Source organism: Lipophrys pholis (genome assembly GCF_963383615.2).
Source record: "Lipophrys pholis genome assembly, chromosome: 8".
In the NCBI taxonomy this organism is placed as follows: domain Eukaryota; kingdom Metazoa; phylum Chordata; class Actinopteri; order Blenniiformes; family Blenniidae; genus Lipophrys; species Lipophrys pholis.
Window position 1 is genome coordinate 33212173 of NC_137630.1, and position 19677 is coordinate 33231849.

At 47.5% G+C, this 19677-nt stretch overlaps 1 protein-coding gene across 1 annotated transcript; it reads left to right on the plus strand.

The window, feature by feature from the left end:
• The first annotated feature begins 227 nt into the window (after positions 1-227).
• tegt (testis enhanced gene transcript (BAX inhibitor 1)) lies at positions 228-18200 on the plus strand. The gene is made up of 10 exons (XM_080469770.1): positions 228-426; positions 5837-5941; positions 6029-6137; positions 10532-10652; positions 10773-10821; positions 10908-11005; positions 11129-11208; positions 11294-11394; positions 14835-14910; positions 17478-18200. The coding sequence occupies exons 2-10, from the start codon at positions 5886-5888 to the stop codon at positions 17499-17501; spliced, it is 714 nt and encodes a 237-aa protein (XP_080325896.1). The 5' UTR covers positions 228-426; positions 5837-5885; the 3' UTR covers positions 17502-18200.
• The last annotated feature ends 1477 nt before the right edge of the window (positions 18201-19677 follow it).

Genomic DNA, 19677 nt, shown 5'->3' on the forward strand with positions numbered 1-19677 from the left:
AGCTAAAAGGACGTTATAAAAAATAGTCTTTGAATTTAAATATAGTCTGTGTGTTGAGTTGACATTAATACCGTGGTTTTCCCAGAATAAATATCAATTACAAGCTTCAGTCTTCAGTAGAAAAACAATGCAATTAATCGCAAATAATTACGAAAAATTGTGCAATTAATTAGTAAATTTTTTTTAATCGCTTGACAGCACTAGTTTTTTTTCTTCTTTTAAAACGCATGAAGAACCAGGAAGTGTTCGTGGTCACATGACAGCCGTTAACGAAACACCGTGCTGTTTGGCGGTTTTACGTCTTCTGGGCGTTTCCGTGGTGACGTCGGCAGGGTGACGTCAGCAGGGTGCAGCGCGCTGACTGACACGTAACGTTTCTAAAGAAAAGAAAGGCAGCGGAGCAGGCCGCAGCAGCACCGAGCTCAGGTTGGTCCGCAAGCCGTGGTGAGCCTCACTGTGCCGGCTCCACTCCGAGCTGTTACCCGCTGGCCTCGAGTTTTGCTCGATATTTAGCGCCTCCTGGCTACCGACGTTAGCTCATAATAAGACCGCCGCGTGCGTCGCTCGCAGGTTTATCTTCGTGGTTTCGACCCCGCGGGTGTTTTTAGATGTATTTCTTTGTTAAATTGTCAGTTTTGCTCAAGGGAAATGCTTCATGTCGACTGGTAGCATGTTAGCATGGCTGGGCTCCTCGCGCTACTCCACCGATAGATTTTGACCTGTTTAACGAAAACCAGTCAAATATCACATTAATCTGGACTTAGTTATCGACCTCCTAGTTTGATCAAATAGTTATTATTCCAGTGTAACAGTCAGTTTTGTACGTGACCACAATGAAATGTCCTCTTCAGATCCTCAACAGGAGATTCTCCATAACGGATATATTTGTCATCTGTAAAGTAAAGTTAAGACCTTTTAATGATTTTCTGTTCGTCATATCGAAGCCATTTATAAATGTTGTATTTCTGTTTCACTTTGGGGGAAGAACGAGGAAGCAAAGTAATGTGATCTGGTGTTTTTCAGTTTCACTTGTTAATAACAGCTCGTAATAAACATTTAAAAATGTTCTAGTCATAGTAGAGACAAGGTGTTTCTCTTTGGTAAAAGTCTTGAGAGACAAACTGAAGTTACAATGATGTGTTCAGAGTTATTCTGTGAACATGCAATGAGCCATAAAGTTGTTTAGTATTGCAATAACACCATAAACACATAAGTAGTTGAAGTTGAGCTAAATAACAGCTTATTGTCTCACAATTAAACATGTTACATTGGATAAATCACACGTTTCTGTCATTTAACTCTGATTAATGATGCTTTTCTTTCTTATTCGTGTTGAATTTGCAGAGCCTGAATTCACTGGATGGAATCATCATTTATCAGTTTGTTTGCAATTTGTATATTGAAAAACTGATAAAGACTAGAAAGTTTCCAGAAACGCGGATGGTACATAATGACTTTAAACCTAAGCGTAAACTTAGATGTTGTCATTGGACCTCTCAATATTTTGGGGGTGACATGTCCCTGCCGTTCAGTCAGGATTTCTCCTTCACTTGCTAGTGAAGGTATTTGTAGATATAATTAGAATGGAGACAGTTTTCACAGCAGTCATGTAACATTGGTGAATTCACACAGTTGTCACTGTGGGGCAGTTTGCACAGAAGGTCACAGTAAATTGGATGATGACGCAGGAAAGACCAGGAGAGAAGCACCAATCCACGTTTTCTTACTTCCGATCTGATCCCAATACTTGAATGTGGATATCTGCCGATACCGATACTATTCTGATACCAGAGTTCTGTTTGCTTTATTGTTATTATTATTATTATTATCATTACAGCTGATTCTATAAGAGGCTGTAATAAACTCCTCTCTACAGTAAAGTATGAAATGTACTAATGTATACATGTACTCTCTCAAAAGACAACTTGAGGTTAGTATCAGGACAGTAAAGGAAGCAGTACAAAGTATTTTAGTTCCATGTGGACAATGTGGGGGTCTGCGTGACGTCATCATCTCATAATAAACTAGTTCTATCTTTAAAAGCTCAGAATGACTTTATTAATCCCTGGGGAAACTCTTGAGCAAGGCAGCAGCAACACAATGTTTCCAGTTCTAACGCAGCTCCAACCATTGGGACTATTTTCAGGGAGTTTAGCGTGGAGTAGTACGCAGCTTGACGGAGGTGTGAATCGCCTGCTGACAGCCTGGAGGAGCTGCTGCTCATTGTTCTGATGTCAGAGCTGTTCTCCTCCCAGAGCTGGAGGCTGAAAACACTGAGGTCTGGCTGCAGAGCGCCGCCCTGCTGGACTACGGCTCTGCTAACATCCATGTTGCTGCGTTGCTTTGTTGCTTTGTTGCTTTGTTGCTTTGTTGCTTTGTTGCTTTGTGGTGTTTTGAGTCAAACATCCGTCCAAACAGCGACATGTTGTCATGAAAAGTTGACTAGACTTTAGACTTTGCTTTATTTATCTCTGGGGACGACTCCGTCAGGGGAATTTAAGTTCCAGCAGCTTAATAAAAGAGGAGCAGCACACAGAGGACAAGAAAGATAAGTTACAGAAAAAGGTACCAAGTATAATATAAACTCTTAACTAACCTTAACTTAGGATGAGGTGGATAGCGGCTACTGCTCCTTCCCTTCTGTCCTCTGTCCCCTCCTCCCCCCCAGTGAAGACTTGTACAGCCTGATGGCCTGAGGGACAAAGGACTTCTTAAGTCTGTTAGTCCCACATTTAGGACGAAGCAGTGTCTCTCTGGACATGCTCCTCTGGTTGTTGATGACGGTGGGCAGAGGGTGTCTGGTATTGTCCATAATGTCCAGCAGTGTCTTCAGTGTTCTTGCCTCTGCTACCGTCACCAGAGAGTCCAGCTTCATGCCGACTCCAGAGCAGTTTGTCCAGTCTGGACGTGTCCTTCTTGGATGTGCTGTCCCCAGCACACCACGGTGTAAAAGAGGACACTGGTCACAACAGACTGATAAAACATCCACAGTAGTTTGCTGCAGATGTTGAAGGACAGCAGTGTCCTCAGGAAGGACAGCCTGCTCTGTGTCTTCCTGTCCAGGTGGCTGGTGTGTGTTGACCAGTCCAGTTTGTTATCCAGCCACAGTCCCAGGTACTTGTAGGAGTCAACAGCCTCCACCTCCTCTCCCTCCAGTAGGACTGGTCTGGACCTCCCACAGTCTATGACCAGCTCCTTCGTCTTGGAGGTGTAGAACCCCAGGTGGTTCCTGCGGCACCAGACGGAAAAATCCCCCAGCAGACTCCGATCCTCCTCCTGTCTCCAACGTGAGCGCCACCGGTCGGTCGTCGTTCAGCTTGCTGGGACGCTTATTTTTAGGCACCGGAACGATACGGGATGTCTTCCAGAGGGTGGGCACTGCTCCTTAGCTGCAGGCTGAGGTTGAAGTCCCGTTGAAGCGGTTCCCCCAGTTCTGTAGAGCAGGTCTTCAGTATTCTTGGACACACCTTGTCCGTGCCTGCTGCTTTCCTGGGCTTGAGCTTCCTCAGCTGTTCTGTGACCTGGTCTGTGGTGATGTGAGGCGGAGATTGTGTTGGGGGGGGGGGTGTTGAGATGACTGGGGGGAGATGTGTTGTTGGAGGAAGGGGAGGTGGCAGCAGTGAGGGTGGGGGTCGGGGGGGAATGGACTGGTTGAACCTGTTGAAGAAGTCATTCAGTTCGTTCATCCTCTCCATTGTCCCCCCCTCAACTCTGGTCTTGCTGTTGTGGCCTGTGATGGTCCTCACCTTCCCAGACCTCCCTCATGTTGTTCTCCGTCAGCTTCTGCTCCACCTTTCTCCTATAGCTGTCCTCGGCTTCCCTCACACAGTGTTTCACCTCCCTCTGTGCTGCCTTCATGGCCTCTCTGTCTTTGCTCCTGAAGACAGCCTTCTTCTTGTTGAGGACAGCTTGGACTTCCCGTGTTACCCATGGCTTGTTGTTCGGGTAACAGCGGACAGTCTTAACAGGGGAGACCACATCTGCGCAGAAGTTCAGGTAGTCTGTCAGACAGTGTGTCGTCCCCTCTATGTCCTCACCGTGTGGGTTGATCAGCACGTCTCAGTCCCTGGTGTTGTAGCAGTCTCTCAGGACACTTTCCATCTCAGGGGACCACCTCCTGATGGAGCGTGTTGTGAAAGGATGCTTGAGGACCAGGGGGGTGTACTGTGGCTGGAGGTGAACCAGGTTGTGATCTGACTTCCCTAGTGGGGGGAGGGGTGTGGCTCTGTATGCATCCCTGACATTAGCATACAGCAGATCTATTGTCCTGTTGTCCCTTGTAGGACAGTCAACAACCTGGTGGAAAACAGCCAAGGTAGAGTCCAGAGGGGCACGGTTGAAGTCCCCTGAGATGATTATAAATTCCCCAGGGTGCTGTGTCTGCAGTCTCGCTGTGACAGAGTGGATCCTCTCACATGCGGTGGCTGCGTCCGCTCTCGGTGGGATGGAAACACTGACGGGGATCACGTGACTGAACTCCCTCGGCAGATAATATGGCCGCAGGCTAACGGCTAGCAGTTCAAGGTCCCGGCAACGCCACACATTCTTTACAGAGATATGTTCTGGGTTACACCAGCGGTTGTTTACGTACATGATGATCCCCCCACCTTTTCTTTTACCACTCGCTTCCGTGTCTCTGTCGGCTCTCACAGCGGTGAATCCCGGCAGGTCCACGTTAGCATCCGCTACAAGGTTGTTTAGCCATGTCTCCGTGAAGATGAACAAGCTGCTCTCCCTGAGGTCCGCTGGTTGTTCAATGCGGACAGTTCATCGATCTGGTTCGGCAGCGAGTTCACGTTCCCCATGATGACGGAGGGAATTGATGGTTTGTAGCGCCTCCGGTTGTCCGCTGGGTTAGCCTTTAGCTTAGCCCCTGCCTGGCAGCCGCTGGGTTTCCTCCTCAGCTTCGCCGGGATGATGTGTCGTGTCCCGGCTCGTCCCATTGTTTGTAGAGCCAGCAGTTCCTCTCTCGATGAGGTGAGAAAACTGGCTCCTGGTTTCATGTTAGTTAGAATTAGCTATAGGATATATAAAGAGTCACACAACCTCTTCGTAAGAAGAGTAGAGAAGCAAAAAGCGATTAAAAAGTTAAGAGAGCTAACGGAACTGGAGAGGCAGCCATCTCCCACAGCGCCATCTTTCTTGATCAGTGCTACTTCCCTAGCCTGCTCGCTGGCTGCAAACTGTGGAATGGATTTCCTGCCTCATTCCTCCTGGTCTCATTGAGACCCGCCTCCCTTCAGGAAATCCAGTCCACAGTTTGCAGCCAGCGAGCAGAGCAGCAGCAGGGAAACACTGGGGATCATTTCAGAACCATGAAGCAGACCAGGATCATGGATCAGAACCTCTGCAGGCTGGATCAGCAATTTCTGATCCGTGAATTATGTTGATATCGGAACCTGATCCCGATATTGGATCGGATCGGCCCCATCCCTGTTACAAAGTCCATTTCATTGGATGTTTTCACTGAAAAGTGAATTTTCTTGTACAACTGCTTCAAGGAGTAATGCATTTGTTATCAGAAAGTAATATGTGGATTATTTGTCTACTTAGAGGTACTATGAAAACCCCAGCCTATTTAACTGTTTGCTTATCAATCCATCCATCTTGTAGACAGCACAGTTCATACTGCCTCTAATGTGATGTATGCACCTATTAAAGCGAGTAAATGAATGTAGTGAAGCAAATGGTCAGACACATTTCTTAAATGTCAATTCTTCACAATTTAAAAGTAGTTTCTTCTCTCTCTCCTTATGGTTCACAAACAGTTGCATTGGTGTCTGTCTCTGTTCATTAGGCCAAACTGAGGTTCATATATTTTAATTTGTTTTCACAGGAGTCTTTGACGGATCAAATCTCTTCAGATCTCACTTCCCGGGTTCATCATGAATGTGTTCGACCGCAACGTCAACTTTGACGCCCTCTTCAAGTTCTCCCAGATGTACGTGAGCGTGTTCCGTGTGATGATGTGTGATGGTGGTGTTCTGCTTTATTTCCTTTCAATCTCCCGTCCTCTTCCTGTTTGCAGATCTCATTCCACCCAGGTTCACTTGAAGAATGTGTACTCCAGCTTGGCAGTCTGCATGTTTGTGGCCGCCGCCGGCTCCTATGTCCACGTGGTCACTCGCCTCTTTCAGGTAACCCTCAGTGAGAGACAGCAGAAACTCCAGTAATAGTACAGATACTTGTTTACTTAAAGGGGACATATCATGCTAAATCCACTTTTTTAGCCCTTAAATGCATGTTGTTGTATATATAGAGTGTTTAGAAGTACAGAAAAGTTCAAAGTAGTCTCTTCAGGTGCTCCGTTGATATCTTTATATTCTGTTTTGGTCATATTTTGCAATCCGTTTCGATTTTTCTATTCTCTATTACGTTTTTTGAACAATGACGTCACAGTATTCTCAGCGGAACTGCCAAATTAGGACATCGACACTTCGAGCAATCCGCCATTTTAGTTTCTCGCTGCGATTTTGTAGTCCAACCGAAGTTACGAGAGGATAAGTGGAAATGTTCGGTTGTTGGATGTAGTAACCCACAAGCTTCGTTACACCGTCTCCCAGCATCAGAACCTTTTCCAAGTGCCTGGTTGAGTTTTATTTTTCACAGAAATGTACCCACATCTGTGGGTAAGGTCATTTTTGTGTGCGCGAATCACTTTAAGGACGACTGCTTCAGCAACCTCCGCCAGTATAAAGAAGGATTTGCCGAAAGACTTGGTCTGATTGAGCGGTCAGTTCCTTCTATCTATGGAGACGACGAACAGAGCACTTCGGTAAGCTGTATATAACGCTAAAAAGTGTGATGATAAGACGTCCCTGTCATTGTTTTGTTAGCATTAGCAGTTGCACCGTCTTCATATGTTAGCGCTGTGTGCTCGTTTTAGATTAGAATGTAACTTCTGTGTTAAATAGTCGTTGTAATACAGGCAGTATTGTAGTAGTGGGCATGGATGGAGAAGTTAGTGTAAATATAGTAACACACCATTGCGTTACATCCATATGAAGACGTTGTTCTTCAGGTGCATCATGGTCATTTTCATCTGGCTCCGCCGGGTCCGACTCTGGCTCCAACATGTATGGCTGGATGGACAAATCCTCCCTTGTTGACATTTTGTAAATAATGTGTGAATATAAAGTTTCTGCGCCGCTAGATAATTGTATCTGTTCTATCAAACTACAAAGATGGCCGAACAGGGTGGAGTTGAACCGAGTGTCACCTCTGCAACCTGGAGAGGAGGCGGGGTATGAAGAGACCGCCCCAAAACGAGTTGCTCTCAGAAGCACATCAGAAAAGGGGTAGAAAAGGGGCCTGTGGAGCTCTAATAATGAGGAATTCAGACCCAAGCACTGCAGTTCCGCGTTGTATAGACCACAACTGTATGATTTATATGTAAAAAGGAAGGATTTAAAAGCATGATATGTCTCCTTTAAAATAAAGATGTTGAATCTGTCATTTTACTTTGAGACGAGTTCTGACATGTATTCAAGTACAAAATAAAAGTGAAATTTACAAGCACTGCTCAAGTCACGTGTGAATTAACATGGACAATCTTATCATCGCTTGTTAATTCTGTCGTTTTTAAGCCGGTTGTTCATTGGTTTTTAATAAATGTACAAGCACAAGTAATGAAAGAAAGGAGAGGCTTTGTCTAGATTAAAAACACACGATACAACACGTTTCAATTCATTGTCAGAAAATAAAGAACATTGCACTGGAATGATTGATAAACAATGCCTTTTAGAAGCATCTTGAATCTTTTTGGGGACGGAAACGTGCATTTACTCATGTACGTGCACAATTTGACCCAGTTGTGTTGACCACAGTGAAGGTGAAGCATGTTGACCACAGTGAAGGTGAAGCATGTTGACCACAGTGAAGGTGAAGCATGTTGACCACAGTGAAGCACGTTGACCACAGTGAAGGTGAAGCATGTTGACCACAGTGAAGGTGAAGCATGTTGACCACAGTGAAGCACGTTGACCACAGTGAAGGTGAAGCATGTTGACCACAGTGAAGGTGAAGCATGTTGACCACAGTGAAGCACGTTGACCACAGTGAAGGTGAAGCATGTTGACCACAGTGAAGCATGTTGACCACAGTGAAGCACGTTGACCACAGTGAAGGTGAAGCATGTTGACCACAGTGAAGGTGAAGCATGTTGACCACAGTGAAGCACGTTGACCACAGTGAAGCATGTTGACCACAGTGAAGGTGAAGCATGTTGACCACAGTGAAGCACGTTGACCACAGTGAAGCACGTTGACCACAGTGAAGCATGTTGACCACAGTGAAGGGGAAGCACGTTGACCACAGTGAAGCACGTTGACCACAGTGAAGCATGTTGACCACAGTGAAGGGGAAGCACGTTGACCACAGTGAAGCACGTTGACCACAGTGAAGCATGTTGACCACAGTGAAGGTGAAGCATGTTGACCACAGTAAAGGGGAAGCACGTTGACCACAGTGAAGCACGTTGACCACAGTGAAGCATGTTGACCACAATGAAGGTGAAGCATGTTGACCACAGTGAAGCATGTTGACCACAGTGAAGGTGAAGCATGTTGACCACAGTAAAGGGGAAGCACGTTGACCACAGTGAAGCACGTTGACCACAGTGAAGCACGTTGACCACAGTGAAGGTGAAGCACGTTGACCACAGTGAAGCATGTTGACCACAGTGAAGGGGAAGCATGTTGACCACAGTGAAGCATGTTGACCACAGTGAAGGTGAAGCACGTTGACCACAGTGAAGGTGAAGCATGTTGACCACAGTGAAGGTGAAGCACGTTGACCACAGTGAAGGTGAAGCACGTTGACCACAGTGAAGCACGTTGACCACAGTGAAGGTGAAGCATGTTGACCACAGTGAAGGTGAAGCATGTTGACCACAGTGAAGGTGAAGCACGTTGACCACAGTGAAGCACGTTGACCACAGTGAAGGTGAAGCATGTTGACCACAGTGAAGGTGAAGCACGTTGACCACAGTGAAGGTGAAGCACGTTGACCACAGTGAAGGTGAAGCATGTTGACCACAGTGAAGGTGAAGCACGTTGACCACAGTGAAGCACGTTGACCACAGTGAAGGTGAAGCATGTTGACCACAGTGAAGGTGAAGCATGTTGACCACAGTGAAGGTGAAGCATGTTGACCACAGTGAGGCATGTTGACCACAGTGAAGGTGAAGCACGTTGACCACAGTGAAGGTGAAGCATGTTGACCACAGTGAAGCACATTGACCACAGTGCAGGTGAAGCATGTTGACCACAGTGAAGGTGAAGCATGTTGACCACAGTGAGGCATGTTGACCACAGTGAAGGTGAAGCATGTTGACCACAGTGAAGCATGTTGACCACAGTGAAGCATGTTGACCACAGTGAAGGTGAAGCACGTTGACCACAGTGAAGGTGAAGCACGTTGACCACAGTGAAGCATGTTGACCACAGTGAAGGTGAAGCACGTTGACCACAGTGAAGGTGAAGCATGTTGACCACAGTGAAGGTGAAGCATGTTGACCACAGTGAAGCACGTTGACCACAGTGAAGGTGAAGCATGTTGACCACAGTGAAGGTGAAGCACGTTGACCACAGTGAAACACGTTGACCACAGTGAAGCATGTTGACCACAGTGAAGCACGTTGACCACAGTGAAGCACGTTGACCACAGTGAAGGTGAAGCACGTTGACCACAGTGAAGGTGAAGCACGTTGACCACAGTGAAGGTGAAGCATGTTGACCACAGTGAAGGTGAAGCACGTTGACCACAGTGAAGGTGAAGCATGTTGACCACAGTGAAGCACATTGACCACAGTGAAGGTGAAGCATGTTGACCACAGTGAAGCATGTTGACCACAGTGAAGGTGAAGCACGTTGACCACAGTGAAGCACGTTGACCACAGTGAAGCATGTTGACCACAGTGAAGGTGAAGCACGTTGACCACAGTGAAGGTGAAGCATGTTGACCACAGTGAAGCATGTTGACCACAGTGAAGGTGAAGCATGTTGACCACAGTGAAGGTGAAGCACGTTGACCACTGTGAAGGTGAAGCACGTTGACCACAGTGAAGCACATTGACCACAGTGAAGGTGAAGCATGTTGATCACAGTGAAGCATGTTGACCACAGTGAAGGTGAAGCATGTTGACCACAGTGAAGGTGAAGCACGTTGACCACTGTGAAGGTGAAGCATGTTGACCACAGTGAAGGTGAAGCATGTTGACCACAGTGAAGGTGAAGCACGTTGACCACAGTGAAGCATGTTGACCACAGTGAAGGTGAAGCACGTTGACCACAGTGAAGGTGAAGCATGTTGACCACAGTGAAGGTGAAGCATGTTGACCACAGTGAAGGTGAAGCACGTTGACCACAGTGAAGGTGAAGCATGTTGACCACAGTGAAGGTGAAGCACGTTGACCACAGTGAAGCATGTTGACCACAGTGAAGGTGAAGCATGTTGACCACAGTGAAGGTGAAGCATGTTGACCACAGTGAAGGTGAAGCCCGCCGTGCTGACCCGATGCTCTTGCTCTCAGGGCGGCGTGCTCTCCGTGCTGGGCTCTCTGGGGATGATGTTCTGGCTTGCCATGACGCCTCACAACCCGCAGACGGAGAAGAAGAGGCTGGCGATGCTGGCAGGGTTCGCCTTCCTCACAGGTAAGATGCAGGTCAGGCTGGTCCCAGCTGGTCCCAGCTGGTCCCAGCTGGTCCCAGCTGGTCCCAGCTGGTCCCAGCTGGACAGCATCCTGGGATTCATACGGACTGTTTGCTCTGCAGGAGTCGGCCTCGGACCCACTCTGGACTTTGTCATCGCTGTCAATCCCAGGTGTGTTGGATGTTGACTCTGGCTTTAGTGTTTCCTGACAGACTTTCAGTGAGAATGCTAATGCTCACAGCGCTTTTCCTCCTCAGCATCATCGTGACAGCCTTCATGGGAACCTCTGTGATTTTCATCTGCTTCACGCTCAGCGCCCTCTACGCTAAACGCAGGAGCTACCTGTTCCTGGGAGGTGAGCCGTCTGTCCACGTGTTCGCATGTAGTGAGCGCTGGAGGACGAGCAGCGCACGAGGCAGCCGCTCACATCCAGTTTGAGTGTAAATGAGAACACTGTGTAACGAGTGTTTCCCCTCAGGCACGCTGATGTCTGGTCTCTCCATCCTCTTCCTTCTGTCTGTGCTCAACATGTTCTTTGGCTCCATGATGCTGTTTAAGGTAGATCAGCTGGAGTCTCCTGGTCAGATGGTGCTCGGGGAGCCTTCATGTTTTCATTGGTGTGCTGTCGGCTCTATTCCCACAGGCACACATGTACCTCGGGCTGCTGATCATGTGTGGCTTCGTCCTGTTTGACACTCAGCTCATCATCGAGAAAGCGGAGAACGGCGACAAGGACTATGTGTGGTGAGGACTTGTGTTGACCCACCAATGAATTTTCAGACATGCAATGCAGCAGCAGAGGACCCCACCATGTCTCCGTACTTTCTACTCTACTGAGTAAGAAATGAGAGCTGCTCCTTTCATTGTGCAAAAAATACTTCAAGATATAAAAATACGGCAACGGTCCTATGTAGCACAAAATATACATCTAAATATTCCAGTGTGAGTGGAGCAGATTCCAGGGTTAGTGCCTTGATTCCAGCTGTTTTAAACTCTCCCAACTCCAGTTTGAAGAACCTGAGATCACTGGTCTTCCTCGTGTCGTGAAGAGAACAGCGCCTTCATTTCTGGGCTGGTATTCACATAGTGAAGTTGCAGTGTGATCATCGTCTTTTTATTTTCCCCACAATGTATTTATTATTTTTAGCTTTTACAACCTCTCAGACACATGATGTGCTTCTGTTTCTTCACAAAGAATGACAGATTACAAAAGTGTACAGAGACTTCAGTCATTTCAAGAAAAAAAGAACTCAAGCAAGTTCTTCATCAGTCTCAAGAGTCCTCCTCATTATGGTCCTCGGATTCATCCAGACGTTCCACATAGGTGATAAATGGCCTCCATATAGAATCAAACAAGTCATGTTTTCCTTTCAGGAGATATATAAGCCCTTCCAGTGGTAGAATTGACCACATCTGTTTAGCCCATTGTCCAGTACTTGGAGTACCCTACAGCTTTTCCAGTTCAGTGCAATCAGATGTTTGGCCTTTCATTAAACAACCGTTCAGATTTACTTTATTTAGTATGTTTGGGATAAATTCCCCAAATAAAAAACGCAGGTTCTTGAGTTAACCCTTCTGAGATAGTATCTTTTAAAGTTTGAGTAACTGCATCCCAAAATGAATGAATTACTCTACATTCCCAAGTGCAGTGGAACAGTGTACTCTTTTCTTCATTACACTTAGTACAAGTATCTGGGATGTCTGGGTTATACTTATTCAATTTAACTAGAGTGATGTAAACTCATCAATCATTTATATTGTAGTATTGTATTGTACTAAGTTGAAGATATTTGAAAAGGTACTTCCTATGTATACTATATTTATGTTGAAGCATTTCAAATGACATACCATCTGAACCTCCGATATATAAATCCAAACCATTTAATGCCCATTGTCTAAACACAGCATCTGCTCTACCTGGTTTGAACTCTTAGTTTGTCCATATGTATATATATGTATATGTACATATATCTCAGCTGTGACAGAGTAACTGGTTCTTTCATAAACACTTTAACCATGCTCTTAACACTTGGATTCTTAGTTTTCTTAAGTAAGTTAGCTTCTGAGTCAGAGAAAATATACAGAGGTACTGAGGGGTTTAAGAGCTTATTTTCCATTTCTGTCCACTGGGGGGCATCCTTTGTACTGAAATAGTACCTGATGGACCTGAGCTGCGCAGTCCAGTAATACCACATTATATTTGGGCAATTCAGGCCTCCCTCACCATGAGACAAATGAAGTAGGTACAACCTTATCCTAGCTTTTTGGTTTTTCCATATGAAACTTAATATCAACATTTTAATCTTCTTAAACCAATCGGTTGGTGGGGGTAAAGGACTATTTTGAAAGATGTACAACAATTTCGGAAGTATGTTCATTTTGTAAATGTTGATTTGGCCTATCAGAGACATGGGAAGAAGCATCCATCTGCTAACGCTATCAGTTATTTCTTTAGTTATAGATTCATAGTTATTTTGAACTATGAGATCCATACTTGGACGTATTTGAATTCCTAAATAACTGAACTTGTGGACTGAATCAAACTGTGAAGTAACTCCAGGAGGTTTATCTCTCTCTTTCTGGTCCAGCAGGAGTATAGATGACTTAGATCTGTTTATTGTATCACCCGAGATATGACCAAACTCATCAATTAGTTGGAGGAAGGCAGGGATAGACTTATCTAATTGAGAGAGAAATAATAATATGTCATCTGCGTATAACGAGAGTCTATGTTCTACTCCCTCAACTACAATACCAGATATATCTGTATGTGCACGTATAGCTATGGCTTGTAGTTTCAATGCTAGAGTGAATAGCAGGGGTGACGGGGCAGCTGTGCTACACCCACACTTTATTTTGATTGGAGTAAACACATTTTTATTTTTCACGATTTCTGCTGTGGGATATATATAAAGTAACTGAACCCATTTGCAGAATGTTTCTCCATAACCAAATCGTGACAAAACATTGAAAGGATAAGGCCACTCTACTCTATCCAGTGCCATCATCCATCCATCCATCCATCCCTCCATCCCTCCATCCCTCTATCCATCCATCCATCCATCCACCTTCTCCCTCTTCTCCGTTTCCGGGTGGTGGGGGTGTCAGTCTGAGCACCGTCACCCAGATCACATTGCACCATTAAGAACCTTCCTGCGGGTGGAGAGCCCACAGGAAGGTGAAGAGCCCACAGGAAGGTGGAGAGCCCTCAGGAAGGTGGAGAGCCCACAGGAAGGTGGAGAGCCCTCAGGAAGGTGGAGAGCCCACAGGAAGGTGGAGAGCCCTCAGGAAGGTGGAGAGCCCACAGGAAGGTGAAGAGCCCACAGGAAGGTGGAGAGCCCTCAGGAAGGTGGAGAGCCCACAGGAAGGTGGAGAGCCCTCAGGAAGGTGGAGAGCCCACAGGAAGGTAGAGAGCCCACAGGAAGGTGGAGAGCCCTCAGGAAGGTGGAGAGCCCTCAGGAAGGTGGAGAGCCCACAGGAAGGTAGAGAGCCCTCAGGAAGGTGGAGAGCCCACAGGAAGGTAGAGAGCCCACAGGAAGGTGGAGAGCCCTCAGGAAGGTGGAGAGCCCTCAGGAAGGTGGAGAGCCCACAGGAAGGTGGAGAGCCCACAGGAAGGTAGAGAGCCCACAGGAAGGTGGAGAGCCCTCAGGAAGGTGGAGAGCCCTCAGGAAGGTGGAGAGCCCACAGGAAGGTGGAGAGCCCTCAGGAAGGTGGAGAGCCCACAGGAAGGTGGAGAGCCCTCAGGAAGGTGGAGAGCCCACAGGAAGGTGGAGAGCCCACAGGAAGGTGGAGAGCCCTCAGGAAGGTGGAGAGCCCACAGGAAGGTAGAGAGCCCTCAGGAAGGTGGAGAGCCCACAGGAAGGTAGAGAGCCCACAGGAAGGTGGAGAGCCCTCAGGAAGGTGGAGAGCCCTCAGGAAGGTGGCGCCCGGCGTGGGACATGAACCCTCTACCTTGAGATTGAGAGTCTTATGCTCTGCCAGCTGAGCTGGCCGGGGGCCGTCATCATCTAGTCTTTGAATAGTTTGCTGAATGCACCTGAATGCTGCAGCAGAAATCTGGCTCCATGGGTTAGCGTTAGCGGCTGTCTGCACTCAGGTTCCAACACCACATGATGGTTTTCCTCCAATGTCTTGGATTCAAACAAACTTTCTATAAATGAACAAAGTGTCCATGTTGTTTATAGGCACTGTGTGGACCTGTTCCTGGATTTCATCACCATCTTCAGGAAACTGATGGTCATTCTCGCCATGAACGATAAGGTAGATTCCTGCACAGTGACAATCTTTTCAAAAGCTAACCAAAGGACGTGTACAATAGAGGTCAGGAGCAAAACACCACGAGAAGGTTGAGAAAGCAGTGCAGTTCTGACTTAGTCCACGGGGTGGCAGTGTAGCTCACATGACTGAGATTGAAGAGGTGACCAGCAGGTGGCAGCAGTGAAACAACAAACAAATACTTAGAAGTTTCCTTTTCATGACTTCTGGAACTTTGATTTGTTGGTCTTTTTACTGCTCCAACCAAAATGAGGTGAAATGGGACTAAAAAGGGTTGCACCCTTGGTTTATGTGACCTGAATTAACAAGATGTTAATCCAAAAGTATTTCTCAGTATTGTAAGAAAGTGTCTTTACTCAAACTAGTTTTCCTGCAGTGTCCTCCGCCGGTCCTGGGGTATTTGAGCCATGCACGTTGTTCTAGTTCAGTTTGCTGATGTTCCAGACGTGTGCTGCCAGTGCAGTACAACAGCACTGGTTTATTAACATCATCCTACATGGGCCATTTTAGGGGTCAGGGTCAGGAATAGGGACGGGTCAGGGTTAAGGTTAGGGTCAGGAATAGGTACGGGTCAGGGTTAAGGTTAGGGTCAGGAATAGGGACGGGTCAGGGTTAAGGTTAGGGTCAGGAATAGGGACGGGTCAGGGTTAAGGTTAGGGTCAGAAATAGGTACGGGTTAAGGTTAGGGTCAGGAATAGGGACGGGTCAGGGTTAAGGTTAGGGTCAGGAATAGGGACGGGTCAGGGTTAAGGTTAGGGTCAGAAATAGGTACGGGTTAAGGTTAGGGTCAGGAATAGGGACGGGTCAGGGTTAAGGTTAGGGTCAGGAATAGGGACGGGTCAGGGTTAAGGTTAGGGTCAGGAATAGGGACGGGTCAGGGTTAAGGTTAGGGTCAGGAATAGGGACGGGTCAGGGTTAGGGGTGGGGTCAGGTTTGAAGGTTTGGGTTAAAGGTCAGGGTTAATGTTAGGGTCAGAAATAGGTACGGGTTAAGGTTAGGGTCAGGAATAGGGACGGGTCAGGGTTAAGGTTAGGGTCAGGAATAGGTACGGGTTAAGGTTAGGGTCAGGAATAGGTACGGGTCAGGGTTAAGGTTAGGGTCAGGAATAGGGACGGGTCAGGGTTAAGGTTAGGGTCAGGAATAGGGACGGGTCAGGGTTAAGGTTAGGGTCAGGAATAGGGACAGGTCAGGGTTAAGGTTAGGGTCAGAAATAGGTACGGGTTAAGGTTAGGGTCAGGAATAGGTACGGGTCAGGGTTAAGGTTAGGGTCAGGAATAGGTACGGGTCAGGGTTAAGGTTAGGGTCAGGAATAGGTACGGGTTAAGGTTAGGGTCAGGAATAGGGACGGGTCAGGGTTAAGGTTAGGGTCAGAAATAGGTACGGGTTAAGGTTAGGGTCAGGAATAGGTACGGGTCAGGGTTAAGGTTAGGGTCAGGAATAGGTACGGGTCAGGGTTAAGGTTAGGGTCAGGAATAGGTACGGGTTAAGGTTAGGGTCAGGAATAGGGACGGGTCAGGGTTAAGGTTAGGGTCAGGAATAGGGACGGGTCAGGGTTAAGGTTAGGGTCAGGAATAGGGACGGGTCAGGGTTAGGGGTGGGGTCAGGTTTGAAGGTTTGGGTTAAAGGTCAGGGTTAATGTTAGGGTCAGAAATAGGTACGGGTTAAGGTTAGGGTCAGGAATAGGGACGGGTCAGGGTTAAGGTTAGGGTCAGGAATAGGGACGGGTCAGGGTTAGGGGTGGGGTCAGGTTTGAAGGTTTGGGTTAAAGGTCAGGGTTAGGGTTGCGGTCAGGGTTAGGGGTGGGGGTGGGGTCAGGTTTGAAGGTTTGGGTTAAGGGTTAGGGGTGGGGTCAGGGTTAGGGGTGGGGTCAGGTTTGAAGGTTTGGGTTAGAGGTCAGGGTTAGGGGTGGGGTCAGGGTTAGGGGTGGGGTCAGGTTTGAAGGTTTGGGTTAGAGGTCAGGGTTAGGGGTGGGGTCAGGGTTGAAGGTTTGGGTTAGGGGTGGGGTCAGGGTTAGGGGTGGGGTCAGTTTGAAGGTTTGGGTTAAAGGTCAGGGTTAGGGGTGGGGTCAGGCTTGAAGGTTTGGGTTAGGGGTGGGGTCAGGGTTAGGGGTGGGGTCAGTTTGAAGGTTTGGGTTAAAGGTCAGGGTTAGGGGTGGGGTCAGGCTTGAAGGTTTGGGTTAAAGGTCAGGGTTAGGGGTGGGGTCAGTTTGAAGGTTTGGGTTAAAGGTCAGGGTTAGGGGTGGGGTCAGGGTTAGGGGTGGGGTCAGGGTTGAAGGTTTGGGTTAGGGGTGGGGTCAGGGTTAGGGGTGGGGTCAGTTTGAAGGTTTGGGTTAAAGGTCAGGGTTAGGGGTGGGGTCAGGTTTGAAGGTTTGGGTTAGGGGTGGGGTCAGGGTTAGGGGTGGGGTCAGTTTGAAGGTTTGGGTTAAAGGTCAGGGTTAGGGGTGGGGTCAGTTTGAAGGTTTGGGTTAAAGGTCCTGTGTAAGTTTAACAGTGTTTGAGCAGGTTCATTTCACAAATGGTTGAATGGTCATCACGTGTGTGTTTATGTTTCAGGACAAGAAGAAGGAGAAGAAGTAAAAGAAGCTTTCGAGTCGCAGGAAATGAAAAAGAAACCGATATTTTCAACCTGCGAAGCATCTGGTGCTTTTCCTTCATCTGTCAAATTAACTCTGTGATCTTTTCCTCTTGAACCTTGATTCCTTTAGTTTGTTCTTACGCCAGCAGCAAGGCCTGAATGTAGGTTGATGGTGTGACGGGAGACGCTGGGTCGCCTGCCCAGGCTCCCACGAGCCAGGCAGCAATGAGTGCCAACCCCGATAGGCTCTTCTCTGATACTGATTGTTGTTTCAGTTTGTGTCTTTGCATATTTTTAGTTTTCCTTAGTGATGATCACAGAAATGATTTTGACAACAGATCTTCAGTCAGGTTCCCTGGTCGATGGTTTGATTCCCGGTAACGGTTTCATTGTGGTGATGCTGATTGGAACCTGTCCCCTTCTCATATCCTTGATAAAGTTCCTGCCATGGCCCTCGAGCCTCAGCGCTTTGATTTCTGCACCACTTCCCTTACTAATCTGTGATCAATTCATCGAACGATCTGTTGTCTTTAACTTTAGTTTGCCAAATGACGTGATGTTAACATAATAGTTAGGAAACAGAATGACGTTTTTTCTTCTTTTTTGAAAGTGTAAACTGTGAAGAATTTATTTTATTGATGTAAGACTCAAACTAAAAATTTGATACATTTGCTCAAATAAATGTGTTGACCATGAAAGGATTTGGTTGGTTGGTGTCTTTATTTGGAACGTTTGTTTTTATAAATGAAGACCACAATAAGACAATGCACTGACGAATAATAATGAGGGAAAGTTTTTTTTAATAATCATATCAGTCCTCAATCATCAATAATAATATTGAAAAGGAGTAGGGAGAAACAAAATGCTTATCTAGCCCCCATATTCTGACTTGTATCTTGATGAAAATATACATGGCTGGACACAGGTGACGGCTGGACACAGGTGATGGTTGGACACAGGTGAAACAGGTGATGGTTGGACGCAGGTGATGGTTGGACACAGGTGATGGTTGGACACAGGTGACGGCTGGACACAGGTGATGGTTGGACACAGGTGATGGTTGGACACAGGTGACGGCTGGACACAGGTGATGGTTGGACACAGGTGATGGTTGGACACAGGTGAAACAGGTGACGGTTGGACGCAGGTGATACAGGTGATGGTTGGACACAGGTGAAACAGGTGATGGTTGGACGCAGGTGATGGTTGGACACAGGTGATGGTTGGACACAGGTGACGGCTGGACACAGGTGATGGTTGGACACAGGTGATGGTTGGACACAGGTGACGGCTGGACACAGGTGACGGCTGGACACAGGTGATGGTTGGACACAGGTGAAACAGGTGATGGTTGGACGCAGGTGATGGTTGGACACAGGTGATGGTTGGACACAGGTGACGGCTGGACACAGGTGATGGTTGGACACAGGTGATGGTTGGACACAGGTGACGGCTGGACACAGGTGACGGCTGGACACAGGTGATGGTTGGACACAGGTGAAACAGGTGACGGTTGGACGCAGGTGATACAGGTGATGGTTGGACACAGGTGAAACAGGTGACGGCTGGACACAGGCGATGGTTGGACACAGGTGAAACAGGTGACGGTTGGACACAGGTGATGGCTGGACGCAGGTGACGGTTGGACACAGGTGACGGCTAGATGCAGGTGATGGTTGGACACAGGTGATGGTTGGACACAGGTGAAACAGGTGACGGCTGGACACAGGTGATGGTTGGACGCAGGTGAAACAGGTGACGGTTGGACGCAGGTGATTGTTGGACACAGGTGATGGTTGGACACAGGTGAAACAGGTGACGGCTGGACACAGGTGATGGTTGGACGCAGGTGAAACAGGTGACGGTTGGACGCAGGTGATTGTTGGACACAGGTGATGGTTGGACACAGGTGAAACAGGTGACGGCTGGACACAGGTGATGGTTGGACACAGGTGATGGTTGGACACAGGTGACGGCTGGACACAGGTGACGGCTGGACACAGGTGATGGTTGGACACAGGTGAAACAGGTGACGGTTGGACGCAGGTGATACAGGTGATGGTTGGACACAGGTGAAACAGGTGATGGTTGGACGCAGGTGATGGTTGGACACAGGTGATGGTTGGACACAGGTGACGGCTGGACACAGGTGACGGTTGGACACAGGTGATGGTTGGA